General features: G+C 38.4%; 1 protein-coding gene across 3 annotated transcripts in view; it reads left to right on the top strand.

Annotated features, from left to right (window-relative positions):
- GATAD2B (GATA zinc finger domain containing 2B) overlaps positions 1–25,954 on the top strand; it is a 96,357-nt gene extending 70,403 nt beyond the window's left edge. For all 3 annotated transcript variants that reach the window (XM_031966605.1, XM_031966606.1, XM_003768017.4), the window contains 10 exons: positions 11,646–11,984; positions 15,732–15,861; positions 16,214–16,345; positions 17,078–17,209; positions 17,678–17,848; positions 18,303–18,618; positions 19,589–19,791; positions 20,932–21,042; positions 21,340–21,457; positions 22,033–25,954. In XM_031966605.1, the coding sequence (XP_031822465.1) occupies positions 11,647–11,984; positions 15,732–15,861; positions 16,214–16,345; positions 17,078–17,209; positions 17,678–17,848; positions 18,303–18,618; positions 19,589–19,791; positions 20,932–21,042; positions 21,340–21,457; positions 22,033–22,166 (1,785 nt within the window). In that variant the 5' untranslated portion in view covers position 11,646 and the 3' untranslated portion in view covers positions 22,167–25,954. The remainder of the gene's footprint in view (positions 1–11,645; positions 11,985–15,731; positions 15,862–16,213; positions 16,346–17,077; positions 17,210–17,677; positions 17,849–18,302; positions 18,619–19,588; positions 19,792–20,931; positions 21,043–21,339; positions 21,458–22,032) is intronic.
- The last annotated feature ends 478 nt before the right edge of the window (positions 25,955–26,432 follow it).

The raw sequence follows: 26,432 nt of genomic DNA, 5'->3' as shown, positions 1-26,432 counted from the left end.
CTTTTGCATTTCATAATAAGCTTGGCCCCAAAGAAGATTTATAAGAAAATACTTTCTTGGAGCAGGTAGGTAGCACAGTGAATAGAGCACCAGCCCTGTCGTTAGGAGGACCTCAGTTCAAATTTGACCTTAGGCACTTAACAGCTGTGTGACCCTGGGCAAGTCACTTAACCCCAATTGCTTCAGCAAAAATAAAAAGAAAGGAAAAAAAAGAAAGTACCTTCTTCTATTCCTTTGCAGAGTTGAGGGTTCCACAGTTGTGGAATATAGTCATATATTAAATATTGTATATATTGTCAGTTTTTTTTTTTTAGCATATAGTTTGGTTTTGATTTTTTTCCTATTCCTTTTTTTCTTTAAGCAATGTATAAATAAGTATCAATGAAATTTTTTTTTAAAAGAATATGAACAGGCAGTTTCTTTTTGTTGGCTTTTTTTTTTTTTTATTAAATTCTATTTTGTTTTCAATCAAAAATCTGACTTCTTTCCCTCTCCTTTTTTTCTCTCCTCCCCACTTTTCTTTGTCTTACTCTTGTAAAAATTAAATGACGTTTGAGATATAAAAGAAAGAGAACAAAAACAAAATCCCCATTAAAAACATATGACAGGGGTAGCTAGGTGATCAGTGGATAGAGCACCAGTCCTGAAGTCAGGAGGACCTGAGTTCAAATCTGGTCTCAGACACTTAACACTTCCAAGCTGTATGACCCTGGGCAAGTCATTTAACCCCAATTGCCTCAGCAATTCCCCCATATGTATGTATGTATGTATATATGTGTGTGTATATGTATATGTATATATATATATATATATATACATATACACACACACACACATATAAATGCAGAAATATATTTGCTTTGTCACACATATATATATCTTTGTCACGTGTGTGTGACAAAGCAAATAAATTTCTGCATTGGACATTTCTTTCCCCCCCCCCCAAAAAAAAATTGCTTCCCTCCTTTGTCAGAACATGGACAGCCTGTGTTATCTTTAGTTATTTAGAATCGTAAGTAGTTGTATTACACTGATCAGATTTCTTGAATCATTAAAATTGTTTTGTCTTTATAATATTGCTATTATTGTATACATTTTTCTCCTAGTTCTCTGTATCAGTTCATTTTGTATCAGTCCATATATGCCTTCCTAGGTTTTTGTAAAACAATCCCCACCATAATTTTTTAACATAATATCCTATCACATTTGTATATCATAAGATGTTCAACCCTGCTCAGTTGATGGTTAGTGGTTAGTTCCTTATTCCAATTCTGTGCCGCTGCCAAAAAAAAAAAAAAAAGGTTAGAAATGTTTTTAACATGTTTTTAATTGGTTTGTTTTGTTTAGGACTAATCTTTTTTTTTATTTTTTTTTTTTATTTTTATTTAATAGCCTTTTATTTACAGGATATATGCATGGGTAACTTTACAGCATTAACAATTGCCAAACCTCTTGTTCCAATTTTTCACCTCTTACCCCCCCACCCCCTCCCCTAGATGGCAGGATGACCAGTAGATGTTAAATATATTAAAATATAAATTAGATACACAATAAGTATACATGACCAAAACGTTATTTTGCTGTACAAAAAGAATCAGACTCTGAAATATTGTGCAATTAGCTTGTGAAGGAAATCAAAAATGCAGGTGTGCATAAATATAGGGATTGGGAATTCAATGTAATGGTTTTTAGTCATCTCCCAGAGTTCTTTCTCTGGGTATAGCTGGTTCAGTTCATTACTGCTCCATTGGAAATGATTTGGTTGATCTCGTTGCTAAGGATGGCCAGGTCCATCAGAACTGGTCATCATATAGTATTGTTGTTGAAGTATATAATGATGTCCTGGTCCTGCTCATTTCACTCAGCATCAGTTCGTGTAAGTCTCTCCAGGCCTTTCTGAAATCATCCTGTTGGTCATTTCTTACAGAACAGTAATATTCCATAATATTCATATACCACAATTTATTCAGCCATTCTCCAACTGATGGGCATCCATTCAGTTTCCAGTTTCTAGCCACTACAAAAAGGGCTGCCACAAACATTCGTGCACATACAGGTCCCTTTCCCTTATTTATAATCTCTTTGGGATATAAGCGTTTAGGACTAATCTTAATCTACCCTTCCCTCAAATTCCTCCTCCTCTTATTTTTCTAACATGTGTGTGTTCTCCCTCTTTAGACCAGTTAAGATGATAGTAAAATTCAAGTGTTGGCTACTCCCCACCTCCTTATTTGTGTAGTCTTCTACTTTCTCATCTTAAAATGTGACATAATTTTCCCTAACCTTCTCCTCCCTCTCCTTACCACAAGTCTATTCCTATTTCCTCCCTTTCCCTTCTTTTAAGATCATCAAGACATAAAGAACATTCTCAGTTTCCTAATTAGACTTCTCCTTTGCCCCCTCATGATTATAGGTTCAAAATGAACAAATTTATTATTTCCCCATATCCGAATGCAAGAAATTTATCCTTGTTTAGATCCTTATGGTTGTTTTTTTCTTGACTTCTTTACACTTCATAGTTTCTGTACAACTGTAATGATTTTTTTAAATCAGAATGCTGGCTCCTCTATTTAATTAAAGGTCTATTGTTATGAGCCAGAACTTGAAACAAGGTGTTAACTCAATGGAATTGATAGAAACAATGCTTGTTTACACCTTTGAGACTTCACATATTGGCTCACACATTGTAGTTCACAGGTACAGGAGATTCACAAAGTTAACTTTTTAACTTTGCGAATTCACACCTCTCATAATCCCACTCTTAGAGGAGGAGTCAACGTTTGAGTTTACACCTCTAAAAGAGCATAAAAAGAATTGAGTTAGTGAAGTGAGTTCAGTTCGGAAGATTGACAAGCTAGAGACTGCAATTGGGCAGAAAGAAGGATTCAGAGGAGTAGAACCAAGATTCAGAGGGAGCTGGAGGCAACAAAGGAGAATCTGCAAGAGCTCTTGGAACCAAGCAGAGAAATAGGCCTCTAAGAAAACTAACCGGGCTATTTTGGAAGAGACAATAAAAGACTGTATTGGAACTGAAACCACCCCAAGAAATCTGCTCCCAGGATGAATACAGAGAGGCTTGGAGAGACTTACATGAACTGATGCTAAGTGAAATGAGCAGAACCAGGAGATCATTATATACATCAACAACGATACTGCATGACGATGTATTCTGATGGAAGTGGATTTCTTCGACAAAGAGATTTAACTCAGTTTCAATTGATCAAGGATGGACAGAAGCAGCTACACGCAAAGAAAGAACACTGGGAAATGAATGTAAATTGTTTGAATTTTTGTTTTTCTTCCCATTATTTTTTACCTTCTGAATCCAATTCTTCCTGTGTAACATGAGAACTGTTCGGTTCTCCACGCATATATTGTATCTAGGCTATACAGTGACATATTCAACATGTATAAGACTGCTTGCCATCTTGGGAAGGGGGTGAAGGGAGGGAAAGGAAAAGTCAGAACAGAAGTAAGTGCAAGGGGTAATGTAAAAAAATTACCCAGGCATGGATTCTGTCAATAAAAAGTTATAATTTAAAAAAAAAAAAGTCATCTGAGGGCAGTTAGAAGCAAAAAAAAAAAAAAAGAAGAAGAAAAGAGAAAGAAACCTGCTCCCAGAGAACCATCATATATTTGAGAAAAAGAAAAGAACACCAAAGTCTATTTTCCCCTGTAGGATTAAACTCTTTGAGTAAGTTATCCTTGGCTCTAACCCTATATCCTTTATCTTCTGGAATATTATATTCAAATCCTTCTTCATACTAAATCATGTGTTATCCTAACTGGCTCCTCAGTATTTGAATTTTCTTTTTCTCGCGGCATACATACATATCCATATATGTATGTATTTTTTTTTCTTTGAGCTAGCAGCTATAGAATTTGGTTATAATATTGATAGAACTTTTCATTTGGGGGTTTTAGGGAGATGAACAGTAAATTCTTTTAAATACACTTTGCTCTCTGGTTCCAAAAGAGATAGGCACTTTTTAAGAAAGTATGTATAGATTGGGGGGTGGGGGGTGGATTTAAGGGTGGGGTGGGTAGGTGGATTGATTATGACTTTCAGATCAGTGATTCTCTAATTTTCTCTCAGTCTGTTTTCAGGTCAGATTATTTTTGTTTGATTGGTTTGGTTTGAAATACTTTACATTTTCTTCTCCTTTTTCCCCCTCAGTGGTTTGTTTTAATATTTTTTATTATCTTATAGAATCTTTAGCTTCTATTTGATACATTCCAATTTTTAGGGAGTTTTTTTTTCCCCCCTTGGGCAGTATTGTATACTTCTTATTTCAAGCAGTTTATTGATTTCCAATTCTTGTTTTTATGACTCATTTTTTTCTAGGGTTTTTTTTTTTCATTTCTTTCATTTCATTGATAAAAAACATGTTAACTCTTTTTTCAAACTCTTGCTTCATCTTCAGGAATTTTAACTGAATCTGTGCCTAACCTGTATTTTTCTTTGAGGCTTTGCTTATAGATGTTTTCTTCAGGGTTTGTGGCTTAAGTGTCTCTATTACTGTAATAGTGTTTTATGATTAGATTCTAATTTATTTCTTTAGACTTATTGTTAGACCTAGGCTCTCTGCACTTCTAACAAGTATGTCTGGGCTAGTCCTGCTGCAGCTTTCTTGAAATATTGCATATTCTATTATTCCAATATCTCAGGGACAACTCTGACTTTCCATACTCCCAAAATGATCTCATCCTGGGTAAAATTTGATCACTGCCCTCCCTGGTCTGAGCTCTACTAGTTTCTGACCTGGTTTTAGTCTAAATAATAGGTATATAGCCTTGACCCATTTGGAGTTCCAGTAGACCGTTGCTAGACTCAAACACTGTCATCCAACTAGAAATCCCTAATGCTTCAGAATGAAAGGACTGTAGATTTCCCTTTAGTCTGGGATTCTTGCCCTGATTATACCTACACTGACTACATGCTGGGCTATAGGTTAGAATTGAGACTTCATTCTCTTTGTGAGTCATATAAATGCTGCTTCTTTCTGAACTTGCTCCTTGCTAGATACTTGGGCTAATTCCTGTGATCATTCCTTATCTCTAAATGGAAGTCCCTTCAATCTACCTTGGATTTGTGACCCACAACTAAATGGCAAAATTCCCATTTGATACTTGTTTCTCTTCATACACAGCTTCCCACTGACCTGGAATGCTCCAAACACTGAAATACTGGCTAGATTCCATTCCCAATGTCTTCAGATTTCTGTTTCTGCATGCTGATCAGGACTGGAAAATTGACACTGATTTTTTTCCCCCTTGGATTTCCTCATCAGGATTAGATTTGGAGCATTTTCTAGATCTCTTTGGGGGAATTTTATTGAGGGTAGCTTGTTATATTTCTTCTTGCAATTTCATCATCTTGACCCACCACATACTATTGTACCATAATAAAACAACTCAGGTTCTGCTTCATCCCATCATAAAAATTAACAAAAATAACAAAAAAGGAAAATTACATACTTATTTCCTTGTAATAGAAATAAGCACAGGAATGCATCAGTGATGGAACTGTGAATTGGTCTAAGACATCCTGGAAAGCAGCTTGCAATTATGCCCCAAAAGTCAGTTTTGAATGTCCATATCCTTTGACACAACAATACAGCCTAATAGAATTATGTTCCAAAGAAGATCAAAGAATGAGTGAAAGAATCCACATATTATTAACATTTTGGCAGTTCTTTTCTAGTAAAAATGAACTAGAAACTTAAGGGAGTCCTCATGATTTGAGTAATAATGGCTGAAGAAATCATATTTCAGGATTCCAATTATTCAATAAGAAATGACAAAAAAGAATGAGTTTAGAGAAACTTAGGAAAACTTTATAATTGATTCAGGTGAAGGTGAAGAGAGATGAACTGAGCGGAAAATTTATACAATAGCAAAATAATAAAGGCAAAAAATTTTGAAAGACTTAAGAATTCTCATCACTACAATGTTATAAACCATGATTCCAAGGGATTGAAAGTAAAACACGCTATCTCCTGACTGAAAAGTTGTAAGCTTGGTGTGCAGAATTAAAATTAAATTTTGGACAGTTTTAACTTGGGATTTTGTTTTGCTTAACTGCATATTTGTTATAGTAATTTTACTTTTGCTTTTTTTTTTTTTTAAACCCCTTTCATTTGTTGAACATTTGGGAGAAAAAGAAAAAATGCCTTATCATTAATGAAGTATGAATGGAGAATTTCTGTTTAGAGCATTGGAAAAGAGGTACTTTGGATTGCTTGAAGAAAGAGAAGTAAGAATTTGCAACAGCTGCTGTGGAAAATGGGATAGTGAATCAATTAGGGAGTAATAGGATGTTTGTATTGCTTTGTTGACAGCCCAGTTGAGATCAGATAATGTGAATTTGTGGTCATCTTTGATTCCTTATTCTCCTCCTCCATATCCACTTCCCACTTTTAGTCATTTCTATCTTCTTTTTTATACCCCCTCCCCCTTTTCTACTCAAACAGCTGCCTCTTTGGTGAAAGTCCATACACTTGGACTATTTCTATAGCATGTTGATTGGTCTCCCTGCTTCCAATATCTTCCCGGTCTTATCCATTTTCTATTTAGCTATCAAAGCAGTTTTCTTAGGTACAGATTTTACCATATCACTCAATATCCTGGATGATGGCAAGATCACTATATGTAGCTGAGTTAGAGTGGAGGAATTAAGTCATGTAAGTTGAATTAAAGCAGAGGAATAAGTAGGAATTGAGCTATTTGAAGAAGTGGAAATTTGGAATATTTGAATGGATAATTTTGGTTACATTAAATTAAAAAGGTTTTACACAAACAAAACTAATGCAGCCAAGATTGGAAGAGAAGCAGAAAGCTGGGCGGAAAATTGTACAACTAACAATGTTTTTGATACAAGTCTTGTTTCTAAAATTTATAGAGAATTGATTCATATTTATAAGAATACAAGCCATTCTCCAACTTGATAAAAGGTCAAAAGATACAAACAGACAATTTTCCAAAAAATTAAAGCCATTTTTAGTCATTTGAAAAAACACTTCAAGTCACTATTAATCAGAGAAATGCCCATTATGACAACTCTGAGGTACTACAGCACACCTTTAGATTGGTTAAGATGACAGGAAAAATAATATTGAATGTTGGAGGGGATGTGGAAAACTGGGACACTAATAATGGAATGGAATGGAATATTATTATTATTTAAGAAATGATGAGCAGACTAATATCAGAAAAGCCTGGAAAGACTTACATAAACTGATGCTAAGTGAAGGAGCAGAACCAAGAGAACATTGTACATAATAAATAACAACAATATTTGTGATGCTCTACTCTGATGGCTCTTTTCAACAGGGAGGTTATTCAGGGTAATTCCAATAGACCTATAATAGAACGTGCCATCCACTACCAGAAAGAAATATAGAAACTGAATGTAGATCAAAGCACAGTGTTTTCACCTTTTTGTTAGTGTTTGGGTTTTTTTTTGTTTGTTTGTTTGTTTTTTGCCACAGCATGAATAGTTTTATGGAGATATGTTTAGAATAATTGCACATGTTTAGTCTATACTGGATTCCCTACTGTCTTGGACAGAGGAAGGGAGAGAGAGGAAAAAAAAAGGTTTTGCAAAGGTGAATGTTGAAAACTGTCTTTGCAAGTATTTGGAAAAATACTATTAAATTTTTAAAAAATAATATTTGAGAATGGAGATGAATTCAGTGATAGTGGGTGAATCTGGAAGTAGCACTGGGGAGCAAGGAAATATTTCAATTGCCTCAACATGACCAGTGAAATCAAGGGGTATGAGAAGAGAGGAAGTGTAGCTAATACTGGGAAGTAATATCAGCAGAAGGAAGCTAGTTCTCATTGAATACTAAAATATGTAAGGAATAAGAAAGGGAGAGATTTAATATCAAAAGAAGTTTATTAAATTTAAAGCAGTCATTACAGGACACAATGAAAGAGATGATTATCATCTAGAATGGAACTTTGAGGGTATAAGATTGAAGTAGATGACTTTGGGAATAGTCAGTTGAACTAATAATTGTCCTCCAAAGACATTGTGTGATTTTTGTACTCTGTGACTGCTGAATCTGTTCCCTTTCCTCTCCCTCAGTATGTCCCTCTTTATTTTTATCTGTTAAATTTACAGCCCACTTTACTTTCTCCTTAAAGCTCAACCTAGTATCTCTTAAATGCACTTACATACTCTTGTACTTAATCTGTGTGTTTGTCTTGGTGTGTTATCCATCTGTAAGCTCCATTAAAGTAGAAACATTGTCTTAATTCTGTTTCCTACCGTGTATTTCACTCCCTCTAAACAGAAGGTGTTTGTGTTAGTTGAATGAACAAATCTTTGAAGTTCTTTAGAACTCTCTGTGAACCACTGCTCTCTGTAATCTAAATTAAATGTGGGTTGACTCCAAACTGGCCTATTTCCTGTTTTTTTTTAATACCAGATATGCTATTTTCGATCTCCATGTCTTTGTACCCCCCTCCCCCATCTTCCCTATGCCTACAATTTATTTCTTCCTCATCTCTGCTTCTTAGAAGCTCTAGATTCCTTTAAAGCTTTATTCAAGGGCTACCTCATAGTGGTGAATCCATGCTGATCTTCCATTTTCAAATGCATTCCTCCCACCAAATCATAATTTGTTTTGTATTGGACAATGTATGGCTAGTATAGAACCACCTAGGTGCATATCTAATCTTTGCGATATACTTTCTTTGTGACTCTGACCAAATTATTTGACCTTGTTGTGCTCTAAGCAACTAAATCTATAATTAATACATTTCAAGATATATAGAGAATTGAATGAGGAAAAAATGTAAAACTTTTTTTTTAAACTAGTCTTTTACTTTCTTTGTAATCATTTGTATTTTATGTGATCCTTTTTAAAAGAATTGGAAATTATGTGGCTGCCCCAATTGAAAAATGGCTGAACAAATTGGGGGATATGGGGGATATGATTATAATGGAATATTATTATGCTATAAGAAATGACAAGCAGGGTGATTTCAGGAAAGCTTGGAAAGACTTACATAAACTGATACAGAGTGAAATGATCCGAACCAGATCATTGTACATAGTTACAGCAATATTGTATAATGAACAACTGTGAAATGTCTTAGCTACTCTCAGCAATACAATTATCCAAGGCAATCCCCAAGGGAATGGTGTCTGTCTGTCTCTGTCTCTCTCCCTCTCCCTCTCCCTTTTCCTCTCTCCCTCTTTCCCTCCCTCCCCTTCTCCCTTCCCTTTCTTTTTCTTTCCGTCTTCCTTCATTGTTTTCTTTCTGTTTATCTTTCTTTCACAAGATGAGTAATATGGAAATATGATTGCACATGCATAATCTATATCAGATTGCTTACTATCTCACAGAATATTTTGGAACTCAAATTCAAAGTTTTAAAAGTTGTCTTTGTATGTAATTGGGAGAGGGAATAAAAATATTTTTTTAAAGAATGATTTTTAAATAAGTGCCAAAGGGGGATCTATGGAACCTGTTGTAAGACTTAAGTTGCCAAAAAAAGATATTGGCATGCACTAGTAGAGTAAGTTCTTCATCAGGGGCTTTCTGTACTTAATAAAATCATAGGCTTAGGACTTATTCCAGCTTATAAATTTACATTTCTGTGGACATGTTGTTAGTTCCTAATAAAGGTAAACTCCTAGAAAGTTGCTGTTTAAATTTTGTCTTTGTATAACCAGTGTCTATGATAGACTCTTAATAGCACGTAGGTACTTAAATCCTCGTTGAACTAATAATAATTACAGAGTTCGAGCTGAAAGGAATCTCAGAGCCATTCATTCATATACATACTTGAAGAAGAATCCCTCATGTTGAGAGAATGTACATTCTCCTAAGGCAGCCCATTGCAATTTTGGACAATTGCAATTACTAAGAAATTTTTCTGTATATCAAGTCTATATTTGCCTCTTGGCAACTTTTTATCTTTTGCTCCCAAACAAAGCAGAAAACATATAATACTACTTTGTGGTAGAATTTTAGATACTCAACTATCATGTTTCCCCTATATCTACTCAAGATATGGTCTGACTAGGTCAAAGTACAATGTACTGCATTACTTCCCTAGTCTTGGCTGTTGTCCTTTTCATAGTATAGCTGAAGATAGCATTAATTTTCTCTATGCCATATACATTACGTTTAATAATATTAAACTTCCAGTCCTCTAAAAATCCAAAATGTTTTTCAAATGCACTATATGCTTCCCCATCTTATACCAAGTATAAACCCTTGGGATATTCTATGGGAAACTTACTTCAGCATGAAATTATCAAGAACTACACTTCTGGAGAACCATTTACACCCAAAGAGAGGACTGTGGGAACTGAGTGTGAATCACATTATATAACATTCTCATTCTTTTGGTTGTTCTTTGCTTGCATTTTATTTTCTTTCTCATTTTTGTTCCTTTTTGATTTGATTTTTCTTGTGCAGCAAGATAAATGTATACATATATTGGACTTAACCTATATTTTTACCATGTTTAACATATATTGGATTATTTGCTATCTGGGGAAGGGATGAGGAGAAGGAAGGCTAGAAATTAGAACACAGGGATTTTCAAAGATTAATGTTGAAAAATTATCCATGTATATCTTTTGAAAATTAAAAAGCTTTAATAAAAAAAAAAAAAAACTAGTCTTCTGAACTGACCAGTTAGCACTGTGACTGTTTAACTATACTATTATCTAGCCTCCATCTTTATCTTTTCTACAAGAACAGCATACTTTTTTAGCTTTTTTTGAGATCTATGTTTTCTTTCACCTTACTAATATAGAAATAGATTCTGATCAGATATATCCTATATCTGATTGCTTTCCTTCTCAATTAGGGGGAAAGCCTGGGAAGGTGGAAGAGAATGTGGAACTTTGAAAAACTAAAACTTTTTGTGTAATTTAAAAAATTTAAATATTGAAAAAAAGAATAAATAGCCTGAGAAATTTTGTCAAGATATAGATAAACTATATCCTATAGCATTCCTCTGATCTACATGTCAGTACTAAAAATAAAGATTTCTATGATCTCTTCAGCATGAACTTTCAGTATAAAATCTTCCATTGAAGCAAATGGTTAAACAATTTGCTAAAGATCACAAGTAAATGTTAGGATTAATCCAGGTCTTCCTGTTAAAAAGAAATGATCTGGCTTTTTTAGTTTTTTTTTTTTTTTTTTTTTTTTTTTAAACAATGTCCTCACTTCCCGGTATTCTTTCTCTACATAGATCCTTCTCTTGTAATAAAAATGTATAGTTAAATAAGATAAATTCATAAAGTAGGCCTGTCTGACAATATGTTTCATTTCATCTGTATAGATAGGCCACTGTCACTCTACCAAGAAGAGGTTTCATCATTCCTTTGGAATCAAGATTATTCACTGCATTGATAAGAGATTCCAATAGTTTTTAGTCTTGATTAGATTATGTCATTCCATTGTATGTTTTCTTGGTACTGGTTACTCTTTTTTCTGTATCAGTTTATGAGTCTTCCCAAGTTTCCTTGACTTTTTTAATATTTATTTTTCCTTTTTGGTGCAGTAATAAATATCCCATTACATTCATATACTACAGCTTGTTTAGCCATCCCTCAATTAATGGTCACTAACTTAACCTGACCTTATCCTTTGTTTTCTTTTTCCACATAGGATGGACAGAATGACAGAAGATGCCCTTCGCCTGAATCTGCTGAAGAGAAGCCTGGACCAGGCAGATGAACGGGATGATGTCCTGGCAAAAAGACTCAAGATGGAAGGACATGAGGCTATGGAGCGATTAAAAATGTTAGCACTGCTCAAAAGGAAGGACCTGGCAGGCATTGAAATGCCCCATGAGTTACCTACCAAACAGGATGGTGGTGGCGGTGGCAAGGGCTATGAGGAGAAACTTAATGGGAATCTGAGGCCGCATGGGGATAATAGGACTGCTGGACGGCCAGGCAAGGAGAACATCAATGATGAGCCTGTGGACATGAGTGCTAGGAGAAGGTAGGGTTCAACCTAACTTTTTCTAGTAGAGTTTATTCTGTGAAAAGCCTTATGAAAAGTAAAATGTATTTCAAAGAAAAAATTTTTATCCCTCCAATCAAAGCAGGAATTTTTCTGTTATTTGCTTAGCCAACTGTGGAATGGAGGGGGGAAATGTATTTTATCTCTACCTGTACATGAAACTCCCTCATTTTAAAGCAATATCCTCATGGTGTAGCTAATAGGATTGAGATGTTTATATGTCTTGGCCTCTCTCAGTTCTACTCTTGTTTAGTGACCAGAACAAAGGAAATTAATTCTTTGAGTTACTCCTGAAGTATCTGTAACCCAGTGCTAATTTGTAAGGCTTTCTTTTCAGATTTCCAAACTAGGTCTATAACTTATTTTAGCCAGAGAATTTAGCTAAAGTGAAATCTTCACTTTAGATTGCATCAATTTTAAATTGTGCATGTGCTATTCTGCCAACACAGCAAGAGGGAGGATAGAACTTAGCTTTTTTTAGGTCTTCTAGGAAGTTATCTTTGTTAAGCAATTTCCTCCCTTCCTTTAGCTTCTTCTTGTCTGGTCAAAGGAGAGTACAAGAAACAATGGAGTATACATTAGGGACTTTGGACTACAATTAGAGGGCAAAGGGAATGTATAGGGAAAAGAGTCTGGTTGAGGAGAAGGAGGAGGAATAAGTTTCTCAGTCATAGTGATGTCTTCCAGGAAGACTAGCTTGGTGAATCTCAGTCTTTATAAGAACTGTCTGAGTCCTCATTTTAGCTGGAGAGGTAGATACTATTATCTCCTTTTCCTTTGCTATGAAAGGCTGGTAGTTCTTAAAGAAGTAGTAGGCTGTTTTATGAGAGTTAAATCAAACTGGTTGATTTGTTCTCTGTGAGTTCATGTTCTTTGGAGAGGAACAGAAGTAGAGGAAAGGTACATATGGCTTCTGAATTTAGATGGCGTCTGAAATCCTTCTCAACTCTGAAACTCAGAAATCTGAAAGCAGGAGAATAGGTATTTGCATTTCCTAATTGTCTTTGTCTCTTTATCATGAAGTTGGAAAGTTATATGGTGACTTCTGTTCAGAATAGCCTTCTTGGATCTAGAGAGTACCTAATGTCTCTCATTCTCCTTAGAATTAAGAGGGAAGTAGCAGTTATTTCTGCTTAGTTTCTCTCACTGGAGGATTAAAATTAGTAACTATTTAGTTTCAACATCTGCCAGTCTGAGTCACAGAAGATGACAGTAGAGAGTAAGGGCCTTGATGACCTGTCCCCCATTGAATAGGTCTTTGGACTTAACACAAAAATTGTCAAAGATATGCTTGGGGTGGGAACAAATATCTGTTCATCTTGCTAGAAGATTAATAGAAGAGATTGGAACTCTAACTCAAAAGTCTGGGGGGAGTGGGAACTCTGCAGGGAGATGATATATTGATTAGCCAGTTCCATGTTATGGGTTTCATCTTTAATTACTAGATCTCTCATTGCCACCATTCTCTTGTGTATTATAGAATTCCTTGTTCCTAGAAATGGAATTGCACTTGAAGTTGTTTTTAAATATGACTTTGCAGTACATACTAAGTGAATCCAAAGTTTCTAGCTAATTCTTTGCCTTGAACAGGAACCGAAGTGGCAGAGTGGATAGTACTGAATTTGGGGTCAGGAAATACCTGCCATTTAGCCAGTGTGACACTTAGTTTGATCGTCTCAATATTGACCATGCAGAATAACTTTTATGGTATATGATTTAACCAAAGTCAGATGGGAGATGGACTTATATAAAGTGCTGCTGGCTCAAGAGGTGAAAAAGGGGAAAACCAGCCAGACCTCAAAATGATCTGTCCACATTAATTTAGAGGGAAAAAATAAACAAAAATAAGTCAGATGAAAACAAAAATAAATTCCTGTTTAAATCTTTTACCGACCTTGACACCTATCCAGTTGTAACCATTCCTGTGTCCTAATCCTCAATTTGCTATCTTTGGTTGGTGATTTTTTAAACATCTTTGGACTTTCTTCTTTCCCTATGGTCTTATCTCTGTAGTAAAATTTGGTTAATACAGACAAGTGAATATATAGATAGGTTCCAGATGTCAGAATTGCAGAGCAGTCTCTCTGCCAGTGAGAGGAGAAACCCTGAAGATAGTGCTGTTCTCAGGAGTGGAATGTTTTGGAATGAGGCAGAACATATATATATATATATATATATATATATATATATATATATATATATCATAGCTATCAGTTAAGTGACACAGTAGTCTAGGCCTGGAAACAGAAAGGTGTGAGTTCAAAAACAGCTTTAGAGATGTAATAGGTGTGTGACTTCAGGCAAGTCACTTAAACACAGTCTGCCTCAGTTTTCTTAACTGTAAAATGGGGATTATAATAGTACCTATCTTCAGAATGGTTGTGAGAATCAAATGAGATATTTGTAAAGGGTTTTAGTACAGTAATTGGCACACAGTAGCTGTTTTGTAAATACTTCCCTCTTTACTATTTCTTGAATTGGAAACCTCAGGGAAGATGAAACATAGAATTTTTTTGGGTTGTTTTCAAAGGGAAAGTGGAACTAAAAAATAATGTTTGTATGAATTCTGAATACTTAAGGTTTTTAAAGTTCTTTGTTACTCCCAAGGCTATTTTCTAGCATCTTGGAGAAACAAAGATTCTCTCAGATACAGTGCTACTATAGTAGTACATAGTGAATGAAGAAATCTTAAAATGGAGTCATCTAACTCCCAGATAGATCTGTCCTAACACTGTGAATAGTGGAATGGAAAGTTATGTCTGTATGGTTCCTTTTCAAAAGTGAAGGAAAGTCCTCTACATAAAACCTTTGGCAAGCACTGAGATACATGTTTATGACTAAAACTTCTATCCTTCTCAGGAGGATACAAGCTTTATTAAAAGTCTGATCACTAATGCATTGTCCTCAGTGATGCTTCAGGTTCTGTCTGGCAGTCATAGCACCCTCTTTGAACTTCTTGAGCTCCAAGGACTTTCTCTTCCCTTGTTTGGCAAAACAAAGATCTTTGAGTATTTCTGAATTTGTCGTGAGAGCTTGTTACAGAGCTTTTTCTTTCATTAGTGCAACCAGCATTCATTTCTTCTGGCTGCCTTCTTTACTTCCTTAGCCTCTTAGAGATTTGATCAAGATAGTCTCTAAAATTACTATTAAGTTCTAACATTCATAATTCTAAAGGAAACTTGAAAATATTCTTAGGTATTAATTATAGTTGACTGGTATCTGTTTTAGGATTCCATCATACCTTACTGATGGAGAACTAGAACCTGTTGCCATTGCCACTCCCTAATCAGCTATTATTTCCTGTAATTGTTTCTTTAAGGCCAATTTATCATAGAATTAAGGTTTGGGAAAACAATTTGAAAGAATCTTACTTAAAATTCATGTGCTTAAAAAAAAAAAACTTACCTCCTTTTCCCACTTATAAAAAAAAGTCAGAAGTGTTAAAATGGAAGAAGCCTTTAGTATGGGGGAAGGATAAGGCCCTGTTATCACCTCTGTTGCAGGTAAATGGCCTCATTTTACCTCTTAGTGGTTTCAGTTTCCTATTACTTGGTTGTCAACTGCTTCTCCTCTAGGTGTGATACAAAATAGACAACCCCTCACACCAAAATTCCCTTGGGTTTCTCGTTCAGTGCTGATGGGAGATTTTCAGCTTCTCTGTGAGCCTTCCTTGTTAGGGTGCCTTAATTTTCAACCCCCAACCTTTTTTTGTCTTGTTTTGTATAGTGAGCCAGACCGGGGACGACTGACTCCCTCCCCTGACATCATCGTCCTTTCTGACAATGAGGCCTCCAGTCCTCGTTCCAGTTCCCGCATGGAAGAGAGACTGAAAGCAGCCAACTTGGAGATGTTTAAGGTAAAAAAAAAAAAAAAAAAAAAAAAAAAACACCTCTTCCCACATTCTTTTCCTTTTTTTTTCCCCCAATTTTTATCAGGTAGCCTTAGATACCTGATAAAATTTTAGTAATAATTTTGACTCCTTTATTGGATTAGGAATTGTGTCCAAAATACTTCTGACTAGTGTAGGCACTAGAGGAGAAAAGATAGTGTCACTTTTGACTCTTTGATTTACTTTTCCTAATTTAAATATGCTTTCTCCTCTGCATTGATATTCTGATTCATGAATTGGAGTTACATTGGGTAAATGTTTCAAAGTAAAGGGAGTCTAGCCCACACTGCCAGAACTGACGATGACCACCTTTCCTCAGGGAAAAGGTATTGAAGAGCGGCAACAGCTTATTAAGCAGCTGAGGGATGAGCTACGTCTAGAAGAAGCCAGATTGGTCCTGTTGAAGAAACTAAGGCAGAGTCAACTACAGAAAGAGAATGTGGTTCAGAAGGTAATGTACCCTTTGGGAAAAGGGCTTGGAGCATGCTAAGAAAGCAAAGGGGAAGAAATAGTAGAACAGTACAGTACTATTGAAAGGACAAAGCCTTTAGCCTAGGATGTGGGTTCAGAGCCTCTGCCACGTACCACTAATGTAACCCTGGACACCATTATAGCCTTTCTGGGCATTAGCTATAAAAATTGAGAGAATTAAACTAGATGACCTCTAAGGTGATGACATCTAAATTCTTGATGTTAACATGAGCTGTTTACTCTGGTAGAGCCTCAAAACTTATCCTTTGTCCTATAATCTCTAGACTGTAATTCAATTGGCAATTGGACATCAGGCTAGTTAAAGCCTGGAATTTGGAATATCTGAGTTCAAATCTAGCTTTTATCTGCTTTAGTTCTTTCAGTTATTAAATAGGGATCATAGTTACCTACCCCTCAGGTTGTTGTAAGGATCAAATGAGATATTCATAAAGGGTTAGCACAGTGCCTAACACATAATAGCTGCTTGCTTAATAAATTCTTGTTTCCTCCTTTCCTCCCTCCTTCCCTTCTTTTCTTCCTTCTTTCCTGTTAGTTTCAATCTGAGCCCTCAACTGGGTGAACCTTGGTGTATCCCCCTAGTCAGTAATGATTGCCATTTTAGTGCCAAAAAAAGATTCAGGTAACCAGCTGTTCATCTCTCTAGTTCCTGGCTATCTCTGCATATGTGTTTTCTTTTTTTTTCCTTTCTTAGACCCCAGTTGTACAAAATGCAGCATCAATTGTCCAGCCATCTCCTGCCCATGTAGGACAGCAGGGACTGTCCAAGCTCCCTTCCAGGCCTGGTGCTCAGGGGGTGGAGCCCCAAAACCTGAGAACATTGCAGGTATACGTATATAGCAGCTTAATTGGATCCAAGGGACCAGGTCTCATCAGAGGTAACAGGCATATGAAAGGATTAGGGGAGGAATCTAGTCAGATTGGGACATTACTGCAGTTCTATTGGTACCATTAGATTTACATAGGAATAGGGCCAGTAAGTGAAGTGAATCTCACAGTACTTGTTCTTTAGTAGATGATAGGAATTTCAGGCTAGCTGTTGCCTAGCTGGGGTGGGACAATCTTATGTTGATCACGTCATGCAGATTCTCATGATGCCAAGGCAAGATTTTCAAAAATGGTATGTCACACTGTTTCCCCAGGGGCGAGGGGTGGAGGGAAAAATATCTAGTTGGGAAAATCTAATTATATCTCTCCCAAGTCTTCCTTCAGCCACTCCTAGGTAGCATTTTATAGGAGGCTTCCTCAAACCCCCAAAATTCTGACTCAGTTCTTTCATTTTTATCTCCTTTAGGGTCATAGTGTCATCCGCTCAGCCACCAACACAACCCTTCCACACATGCTGATGTCACAGCGAGTTATTGCACCAAACCCTGCCCAACTGCAGGGCCAGCGAGGGCCACCCAAACCTGGCCTCGTACGTACCACCACACCCAACATGAACCCTGCCATCAATTACCAGCCGGTAAGGATACTACATAGGACAGGTGGAGATCCTATTGTTCTGGGTAGCTTTAGATTTTTATCAACTAGGTAATTTGGACTGAACTTGGAGAACATTGCATAGAAGCTGGTTAAGGAGAAAAGAGAAGAGAGCCTGAGAAATCAGTAGTCCATCCATTAAAGCTTTGAGGTAAATCTTCCTGAGAAGTTTAGGGAAGCAGTATTTAAATATGTGACCTGAGGAACCTAGACATTCTGGTTCCTTGAAATATTTTTCTACATAATTCTTTAAGTAGATATGTCATTTTTAGCCCATAGGGGCACTATTATTCTCTCATTTTCCTTGGGCCCAGTGTAGTTACTGATCCTCATAGGTTGTGGTAAGAAAATATCTTCTGCTAGGAAAGAGTAATAATAAGAACTGGAATGAATTCCTTTCTTCTCTTTTACTGACCTATCTTCTTATTCCATTCTAGCAGTCAAGTTCTTCTGTCCCTTGCCAGCGCACAACATCCTCTGCCATCTATATGAATCTTGCCTCTCACATCCAGCCAGGGACTGTTAACAGAGTGTCTTCACCACTCCCCAGCCCTAGCGCCATGACTGATGCAGCCAATTCACAGGCAGCAGCTAAGTTGGCCCTTCGTAAGCAGCTGGAAAAAACACTGCTGGAGATCCCACCCCCTAAGCCTCCTGCTCCTCTGCTCCACTTCCTACCCAGTGCAGCCAACAGCGAGTTCATCTACATGGTGGGCTTGGAGGAGGTGGTACAGAGTGTCATTGACAGCCAAGGTAAAATCATCAGACTTGCCTTATTCCCTCTGTAGGAGTTTTCCAAGTCTGACACTTTTGTGTTGGGGTGTGTGTCAGGGGTTAGGACACTAGCCAGCACTTTGGGTTTAGTTGATTTTAAGTACCTATTCTGAGGGCAAGTAGGTGGTGCAGTGGATAGAGTGCTGGCCCTGAAGTCAGGAGGACCTGAGTTCAAATATGACCTCAAGATATTTAATATTTCCTAGTTGTGTGACCCAGGGCAAGTCACTTAACCCTAGTTGCCTGGGGTGGGGGAGGGGGAGAAGGGGGGAAGAAAACAAAAATTATTTTCCCTTCTGTGGAGAAAGGACCTACAAATGTGCCAAGCTTTACAGCTATTATTGATTCTCAAAACAACCCAGTATGGTAGATGCTATTAGTATCCCCATTTTACAGTTGAGGAAACGGAGACATACAGGAGTTAAGTGACTTTCCCACAGCCACATAGCTAGTATCTAGAACTATATTTAAGCTCAAATTTTCTGACCAGGCCCAGCACTTTACTTACTGTACCTCAAAATAAACACTACTATACAGGGATGTGGAGAGGAAGAGAACAAACATATATTAAGCACCAACTATGTGCCAGGCACTGTGCTAATCACTACAAATATTGTTTTATCCTTTTGAACAAGACAAATTATCATCTTCAAAAATAACACATATATCTAAAGTATTTTTATCCTATTTATATATTACATTGTACCCAATTGCCTATATATTCAGTGCTTAGAAAATTCTTTTTGAAATTAATTTTCTGGGGCCATGTGTTTGGTGCTTTGTCAAAACAATTTCAGACATCAGATGACTGGGTGAGAGGATTTAGAAGTATTCTGCGTAAGGTTTGGATGTGAGAAAGATTATGGGAAATAACTTTGATGAGGACCAAAAGAGCGAGATGGTAAGGAGAATGGGTGACCCTACTTACAGTTTCCTTGGTACTATCTAGGCAAAGGTTGTGCCTCACTTCTTCGGGTGGAGCCATTTGTATGTGCTCAGTGTCGCACAGACTTTACCCCACACTGGAAGCAAGAGAAAAATGGCAAGATTTTGTGTGAGCAGTGTATGACCTCCAACCAGAAGAAGGCCCTAAAAGCTGAGCATACTAACCGGTTGAAGAATGCCTTTGTCAAAGCCCTACAGCAGGAACAAGTAAGGGACTTTCTCTGGTTTAGAAACCTAGAAACTTCTCTCATCATCTGTCACTAATTATGTTGAACACAGGTTTTTTTGGTGGGGAATGAGGCTGGTGGGAGGGACATAGTGTTACTCCAGTAGGTTAGAGTCATTTTTGTTTTCCTCACAGCTTTCAGAAAACCATATCTCAAGATCTAAAGTTTGGGGGCTTGAGTTTTTGTGTGGGAGTGTGTGCCTTTTTTTCTTCTCCAGCCCCATTTGGTCTAAATGTTTCTGACTGTGAGTTGTTGTAATGGGAAGTAAGGTTTGTAGCTTGGAAAATATGAAGCTTTCTGTTGTTTGACCATAGCTCTCCTTGTTACCAAATGAGTACCCTTCTGTACCTCATTTTCTTCTTTGGGAGAAATTTCCTTATTTTTCTTCAGGATGAAGAAGACTGGGACGTATGCTTTGTACCATAGATGCTTTTCTTCAAGAAAAGGGGTCATTATAGTCAACATTGGGAGAGGGATATGTTAGGGGAAAATCTGATCATGAGCCAAATGGTCTTTAGAGAGGTAAGATATCTTAGATTTGTGGAAAACAGTTCAGGCTTAATTCATAGTTTGGGATCATGCTTCTTTTTCTGTGTTTATTATTCAGAATTTAGTGAATGAATGTCAAGAAGACCAAGGAAAATAAACAAGTATCAGAGACCAAGGCTCTCCCTTTTTCCCCTTTCTTTCTCCAGACACTCTCTTACTTTGCCTAGTTGGGGCCCATGTCACAGGCATACCTGAAAATGAGACTATAGCACAGACAGAAGTCAAAAATACCTTTCTACTGATTCACCAGCTTTTAAATACACCTGCCAACTCCATCCCTACTGCCCAGTTTCTAGTAGCTATCTTCTCAAAAGCAACACTGGATGAGAAAAGAATCTGTCCTGTGGTCATGCAGGGCAGCAAGCTGACCATTATCTTTTCCACTTGAATTCTTCTGAGAAGAGGGAATTGAATGCATCTAGTATGCAAAATCCTTTTCCTTAGCCAGATGACATTTAGATTGGTCTCTACTGTGGCTCTTTTGAGAGAAGAGTAGCAAAATCTTTTGAGTTCCCTAGTTAGGAGAATTGAGTATGTTCTTCTCTTAAACTGATGTGTTGGCTCCTGGTAGGAAATTGAGCAGCGACTACAGCAGCAGGCAGCCCTCTCCCCTACCACAGCTCCAGCTGTGTCCAGTGTCAGTAAGCAAGAGACCATCATGAGACATCATACGCTCCGGCAGGTGAGAATCTGTTTTTTTCTCATGATTTTCTACTGTTTTCCCATACTCTCTCCTCCCCCTTTTTATTTGCTGCCTACATATCAGGTGCTATAACCACATCCATATTACAGAATTGACAATAACAAAGATTCCCAGTTGTGACCTTATTTTTATCCCTTACAAAGATGGAAACAACCTTGTGTCTTCTCTTTCCAAAGAGCTTGGGTATTCAGTTATTTTGGGAAAATAGTTTTTACCCATGATCTTAACTTTATCATCCATTCTACATAGTCATCTGTTGTCTCCTAATCCCCACAGGCTCCACAGCCCCAGAGCACTCTCCAGCGTGGCATCCCCACATCTGCCCGCTCCATGCTTTCCAATTTTGCACAGGCACCCCAGCTGTCTGTGGCAGGAGGCCTCCTTGGCATGCCAGGTAAGGGAAAGGGAAGAGGGTGTTCAGGAATTTGCCCAGAGTTTTGTCTGGGAGCACTCAGTGCCGTGAGGTCTCAATATCCCCTCTGAGGAAAATTTTCTCTTTTGTGCCTGCTGCTCCCTCTTAAAGCACAAATCCCGCTCTGATATTACTTTAGAGCTCATATGGGCAAGACCTAGGGTTTGTGAGAAACTGGATGGCTCAATGATAGTCCCTACAATTGAGGGTCAGAAATCAAGCTAAAATTGAGCATCTATATTTTTGTAATGTAGCTCTATTCTCTTTTTCCCCTATGCCCTACCCACCCAAATTAGGTTTTTCAGCCTCTTTCACCAAGTAACTATCCCATTGTTTCTATTCCAAGATAAAACTTTAAAATGTTTTTTCTTCTTCCAGAGTCATTGTACCTAAAGGGGGGAAGGCTGTTACTAAAATAAAATTGGACAAATCTAGACAGACACCAAGCAGACCAGCATCAAACCCTTCCCCCCAGGCAGGGAATGGAGGGGAGAGGTAGCCAAGGAAGTGCTCCCTCATTCCTTAACACCTGTTTTTCTTTTGTCTCCTGGGTTTAGGTGTTAATATTGCTTACTTGAACACTGGCATCGGGGGACACAAAGCACCCAGCCTGGCAGACCGACAGCGGGAGTACCTTTTAGACATGATTCCCCCCCGGTCTATATCGCAGTCCATCAGTGGACAGAAATAACGCCTATTCCACTTGCCCTGCCCCAACCCTGAACCCTCTGTTCCCTCCCTCTCTCCTTTTGCCCCCAACTTCCGTCGCATGCAGTGCCTGTACTGGTGCCTACCATACACGGAAAACAAAACAAAACAAAAAAAAAAAAAACAGAAGACAAAAAAAAAAGAAACCAACAAGAAAACACATACTCATGCCCCTCCCTGCCACCTCCCCCTTTTCCACACTGCAGCGATCTGTTCCTCTGCCGCTCTTTTCTTCTCTCTTCAGTTTTCTATGATAGTGAGAGGTGGACCTGCACCCCACTAGAGGTCAGAGTGAGGTCCCAGGGAGAATCTGTGCCCTCTGACATATGTTTCTGAAGCTTGTTTTTATGCTATAATTATTATTATTTTTAATGATGTCTTGTGTCCTCCCTTTTTGTTCAATGGACGGTTAAACCTTTTTCTTTTCCTGGTTTTTTCCCCCCATCTTTTTTTTTTTTTTTTTTTTTTAAACAAAGATATCCTCTTAAGTGATAGGAGCATTGCAGTGGTTTTCTTCTTGGGGGGGGGGGGGGGGGGGAGGCTCCAGCCAAAAGGCATGAGGTGACTAAGGCTGGTTAGGGGGTGAATACATTTAATCAGTGGAGTTTAGTGGCAACACAAGAGGAAGAATGACATCCCCAGGCTCTGAGGCATAGGATTTCTTAGGGGGAAGGGGAACAGTGTAGCTGGGCTTTGGGAATGAGAGTCAGGTGCTTTAGAAGGGAGAAGCTTTAAAATGCAGTACCCATAGAACTTACCCTTGGTATCATCTAGGGTGGGAGAACGGGCATGATTTTGAACTAAAGAGGACTGTTAGTAGGTCCTGGCCCCTGAACAACAAGAATCAGGAGTGAAGGTAGTAATCTTTGGCTCCATTGGAAAGATGGGAGTCTACTTGAGGTTAGGTGGCCCAACTTCGGCGTGGCAGATTTAGTAAAGTCATCCTAATCTGTCCCTTCTGCCTGTAGCACCAGCTACACTTAACAATGAAAGGCATCATCTGACCCCCAAGCAGAATTTGATTGGGGGACCTGGAAGTTGGAATGGGAGTGAGTAAATTGGGAAAGGGGAGGAATAGTTGTGGAGAAAGGAAGAACAGAAGGGGTTTTCTCCATGAAGGTAAGGTTGGTTCACGTTTGCAGTCTGGCTTCTCTCCCTTTTGCCTCCTGTATGTAGAGGAGAAGGGAATGAAAAGGAAAGGTTTCCTACCTAGGTGGGAGCTCCATCCTGACCATACCCTTGGCAAATTTGTTATTGCACCAAGCCAAATGTCTCACTTCAAAACCAGCTTCAGAGGCTGCTTCTGAGATCTAAAGTTGGTTTTTAAAGTATTTTCAGAATTGTATTAGTTTTATTTTTGTTTTTGTTTTGTTTGGGAATTACTACTAATGTAGAAAATGAATTGAATTGTGCAATGTCATTCTGGGAATGGGGGGAGGAAATTAGCACCCAGTCTGCTTACCTTTTGGATTGAGGGGGATAGGGAAGGTGCCAGGTTTTCTTTGAGGCATGCAGCCCTCAAAACACACATCCTTCTAGCACCAATAAACTGCCAGAGGTCCCCTAAATATAGCATGCCCAAAAGAAAGGCATGGGGAAGGAGTGTGAGGTCCTGACCCTGTTCCCAAAACCAGCCAGGAAGCCCCCCACCTGAAAAAAAAAAAGGCACTTTTAAAAACTAATGAAAGAAAGAAAAAACTACACATTCTCCCAAAAGGCTTTTGGTGTTCAGAATAGGGATAAAGGAGTTGGGTCCAGGCTTTGATATTCTACCCACTCCTGACACCCCTGTGCCATTTCGGGTGATTGTACTGGCCCCACGGGCCTTCCCCAATTTTTTTTCTTCCTCCCTTCTCCCCAAAATCCATTGAGCACTTAATAGAGGGGCAAAGATACAGCCTGTGTCTGGACTCCCTGGTGGTGAAAGGATCTGGAAGCTAGAAGCTAGTAACCGGTAGCGATGGGGTTGTTGTTGCGAGTGTTGTCTGATGGGGTGTGTGGTGCCCCCTGACTGTAAATGGGGTGGGGGTGGGGGGAATAGTATTGGGTGGGCTCTGGGATTATTTTAAAATTCTATATATATATATAAATATATATTCTTACATCTTTTCTTTGCTCTCTGTGCTTTGAAAGCACTGGATGAATAGTTTGGTTTTGTTTTTCTCTCTCTTCCACAAAATTGGAAGGTTTTTTTTTTTTTTTTGGTTTTTGTTTTTTTAATGTTTTTCTTGTCATCTTGCCATGTGGCATGTCTCTCTAGCCTCTCCTTCCCCTCTCCACCTTCTATCCCGACACAAACACATGATAAAGTGCCATTTCTGTCATGTATCCAGCTTCCCCTGCCCAAAGGTACAAGGTGCCCAGGTGTGTCATTTGAGATTAAAAGTAAGGAAAAAAGGAATGTGCAATACCATGTGGCTGGTGGTAGTCCCAGCCTTGAGTTTAAATCCCTACCCTAGGAACCAGCTACCACTGTATTGGCCTTGGAAATGGGTGTATAAGGTGATTTTTGCATGAAGGCAAACCTGTAGTTCTAGTACCTATTTCCAGGGAGAGGGAAATTATGTGATGTGGTGGAGGGAGAAATGCAGCATGTCTTCCCTACTTTCCTCTTCTTTCTTCTTCAAGATCAAGCTACAGATGCTGCTTGTTGATAGAGATCTGTGATCCTTTGCTTGTTAGCTGAGGTTTTGTTCTTGTTCCACTGGTCCCTACTTCCCTCCCTATCCCCATTCTTTCAGAGGTTAGTGTTGGGTGGATTGGCCAATATGGTCTTCTGAATCATGGTAAAGTGTTAGTCCTCCATCTCTCTTTTCCCCTTTCTCTCCCCAAATTCTCCCTTTCATCACTGATTCCTTTTGTCTCTACTTTCCCCTTCCAATATCCCTTATATCTGCTCATAACTCATCTTCTAACTCCCAAGTATCTAAGGTCCCTAATGGCCCTGGTCTGTGTGGACACTGAACTGAGGTCCTTTAGGTAGGACATCCTTTATCTTAAGGAAGGTAGAAAATAACCATTATTCTGGGAGTCTTCCTTCTGGTGCTCAAGGTGGAGGTAGAATGAGGGGTCCACCAGTACTACATGGCTTCTCCCCACACTAATCTCCAGAGGTGCTTGAGGAAAACTGGGACCAGCAGGCTATAGGCAGTACCTGCTCCCTAGAAGCAAGGGGATGGATTTAGGGCAAAAGGCCTCCAGTGGAAAGTAAAAAATGAGAACTGAGGTCCCATTTTTATTTTGTCATTGACCATAGCATCCAGTCCCCTACCTGTCCCTGGAATAAATATTTTTTTCCACATTTTGGATGTAATGTATGGTAGAAATTTCTCTGTTCTTTTTTCTCTCTCCCCTGCTTTGCTCTTTTATTCTCTTTTCCTTTCTCTTTTTTCTTTTCTTTTTCTTCCTGCTATTTTTCTTCTTCTTCTTTTTTTTTTAAGATGCAGATAAAGTGTTTTCCTGCTTTGGTTTCCTTTCCTTTCCCTTTTTAAAGAAATTAGCTATAGAAATGCTTTGTAAAGATGCTTCTTGATATTTTACTTTTGATCCCTCTTTCCCATCCTCCCCAATCCTAAAAGCATAACCCTTCTCCCTTCCCCATTCCTACCCTCTCCCCCAAGCCCAGGTTCCCTCTCCCAATGAGATCTTCATTAGCTTATGATATTTGCTGCCGAGATGTTATAACAAGGACTCATTCGTGTATATAAGCTATTTCTTGATCCATTTAAAAAGGAAGAATTGTACATTGTGTAGAAAAAAAAAAAAAAAAAACATGAAAAAAGTGGAAAAAAAAGCCCTAGCCATGGATATTGTGAAACTGTGTTACGTCATTTTGTACTGTGCCCGTTTGTGTATGATCCGTGCAAAAGGGTTTCTGGGGGTTAGGAGGCAGGGCTGTGGATGATGGGGCAAGGGGATAGGCCAGTTTGGCAGCTGGCTTCCCTGAATCCCCACCCCGCTTTGGAGATGCCCCCCCTCCCCCCCAACTGTGCCTTGCCTCCCCACCCTGGAGCTGCCCCTCCAGGTCACCAGCACTGCCTTGGCAGAGCCCTCCCCCCACCCCAGCTGCCCCACCTCCTTTCCCAGCATTAGGTTGACACTCTGGGGGAAGTGGGGGATGCTGGGGGACTGGGAGGTAGCTGAGGAACGGAACAGTTCCCAGGGGGCATTGAAACCAAGTATTATGAACTGTAATTGTATTTGCACTGTTTTTTTTTCCTCTGATTGCATCAGCCTATATACAATATAC

Source organism: Sarcophilus harrisii, chromosome 4 (genome assembly GCF_902635505.1).
Source record: "Sarcophilus harrisii chromosome 4, mSarHar1.11, whole genome shotgun sequence".
Taxonomy (NCBI): domain Eukaryota; kingdom Metazoa; phylum Chordata; class Mammalia; order Dasyuromorphia; family Dasyuridae; genus Sarcophilus; species Sarcophilus harrisii.
The sequence above is the reverse complement of the archived record's forward strand: the minus strand, read 5'-3'. Positions and strand labels throughout refer to the sequence as shown.